The 1,548-nt window shown below is 40.6% G+C and overlaps 1 gene segment (V, D, J or C); it reads right to left on the reverse strand.

The window, feature by feature from the left end:
- Positions 1-220: 220 nt before the first annotated feature.
- Positions 221-1,195, reverse strand: LOC114633573. The segment is given in 2 exon segments: positions 221-699; positions 1,092-1,195. Coding segments are annotated over 2 exon segments (528 nt in total).
- Positions 1,196-1,548: the final 353 nt, after the last annotated feature.

Genomic DNA, 1,548 nt, shown 5'->3' on the forward strand with positions numbered 1-1,548 from the left:
CATAAAATATAGCAAATGAAGTAGACAGTTTAACAAAAGAATACATCTCAGTTTCCTGTTTTACTGGCTAATGTTAAATGAGAAACCACAGACAAGAGGTGCTGGAACAGAATGGGTTTTCACTCAGTTTAATCTTCATCATTACTGGTTGATGAGATGGCAGTTGTTTTACCATTCTCCTGGGAAAGATACAATACAAATGTTATTGCATCTGAAGAGATCAGAAATGCATAACTCTTGAGGTGTCATGAAGGCCTTCATGCTCAAGGCCCACAGCTGCAACCAATAATCTGGAGTCTTTTGCATCTGTTTCACAAAAATGAGTAACATTTAGCAGCTGGGCGACTCTAAGCAAGGATGTTTTTGTTGGGGTATAAATCACTGTGGGAGGAAAATGTGTATCTTGTAAGCAGTAATAAACTCCCAAATCCTCAGGTTCTATTCTGCTGATCTTGAGTGTGAAATCTGTCCCTGAACCACTACCACTGAACCTGTCTGGGACCCCAGAAAATCTGTTGGAAACCTTGTAGATCAAGAGCTGTGGAGGCTGGCCTGGCTTCTGCAGGTACCAAGACAAATAGGTATTTCCATTACTATGTACAAGGCTCTGACTAGACCTGCAAGAGATAGAGGCTTGATTGCCAACACTGACAGGCAGGGAGACTGGAGTTTGTGTCATTACAACATCACCTCTGGAAGCTGAAATAATGAAAGAGAAGTACAGAGTTATAAACAAATGCATGTACACTGTTATTTCTCTCTTTTTGATATTTAGTTCAACAGATGTTTATTTTCACACATAATATTTTATACACTATAATTTTATCTTAAAATACGTGAATTGTAAATCCTAATGAGATTATAGACATAATTTATATCGCCCCATTCCATCTGTGTCACAATTTTTTTTATAACACATGTTCTCTCACATCTGGAACATCCCTCTCACAGTTCTCAACCACATAGGCCCTATCTTTGAGGCTAATACCTGTCTGTCTTCTAATATATGGGCAAAATACATGTGATCAGCAGTGTCACTCAGGACTCAAACTCCCTACCCATTCTCCTTTCTTAATTCCCTCTGTCCTTACCAGGAATCCAGAACAACAGAAGCACCAAGAGATGAACAGGCAACTTCATTTTAAGGAGGCAGCCTGAGGAGACTGATCAGTCACAAGATAACTACTGAGCTTTTATCTGAGACTTGCAAGGGTGGGTTCTCCCTAGGGAGCAATATGCAAAGGTCCAAGTAAGCATTGAAGTATAAATAAAAGGAAGAGTTACACAGGATTCTCATGACTGCATGAGACTTTGAGAATTACACAAGATGCTCATGACAGGGAGAGAAGTTTTCTAAACTTAAATTTCCTTTTTCTTTTTATTGGATATTCTACTTACTTACATTTCAGATCCTATCCTCTTTCTCAATCCCCCACCCCCAGGAACTTCCTATCATGTCCCCCCTCCCGATGCTTCCATGAGGGTGTGCCCCCACCCATCCAATCACTCAGCCCTTGAATTCCCCCACACAGGACCAAGGACCTCCAC

The sequence above is a fragment of the Grammomys surdaster genome, unplaced genomic scaffold, assembly GCF_004785775.1.
Source record: "Grammomys surdaster isolate TR1022 unplaced genomic scaffold, NIH_TR_1.0 717, whole genome shotgun sequence".
NCBI classification, from domain to species: Eukaryota; Metazoa; Chordata; class Mammalia; order Rodentia; family Muridae; genus Grammomys; species Grammomys surdaster.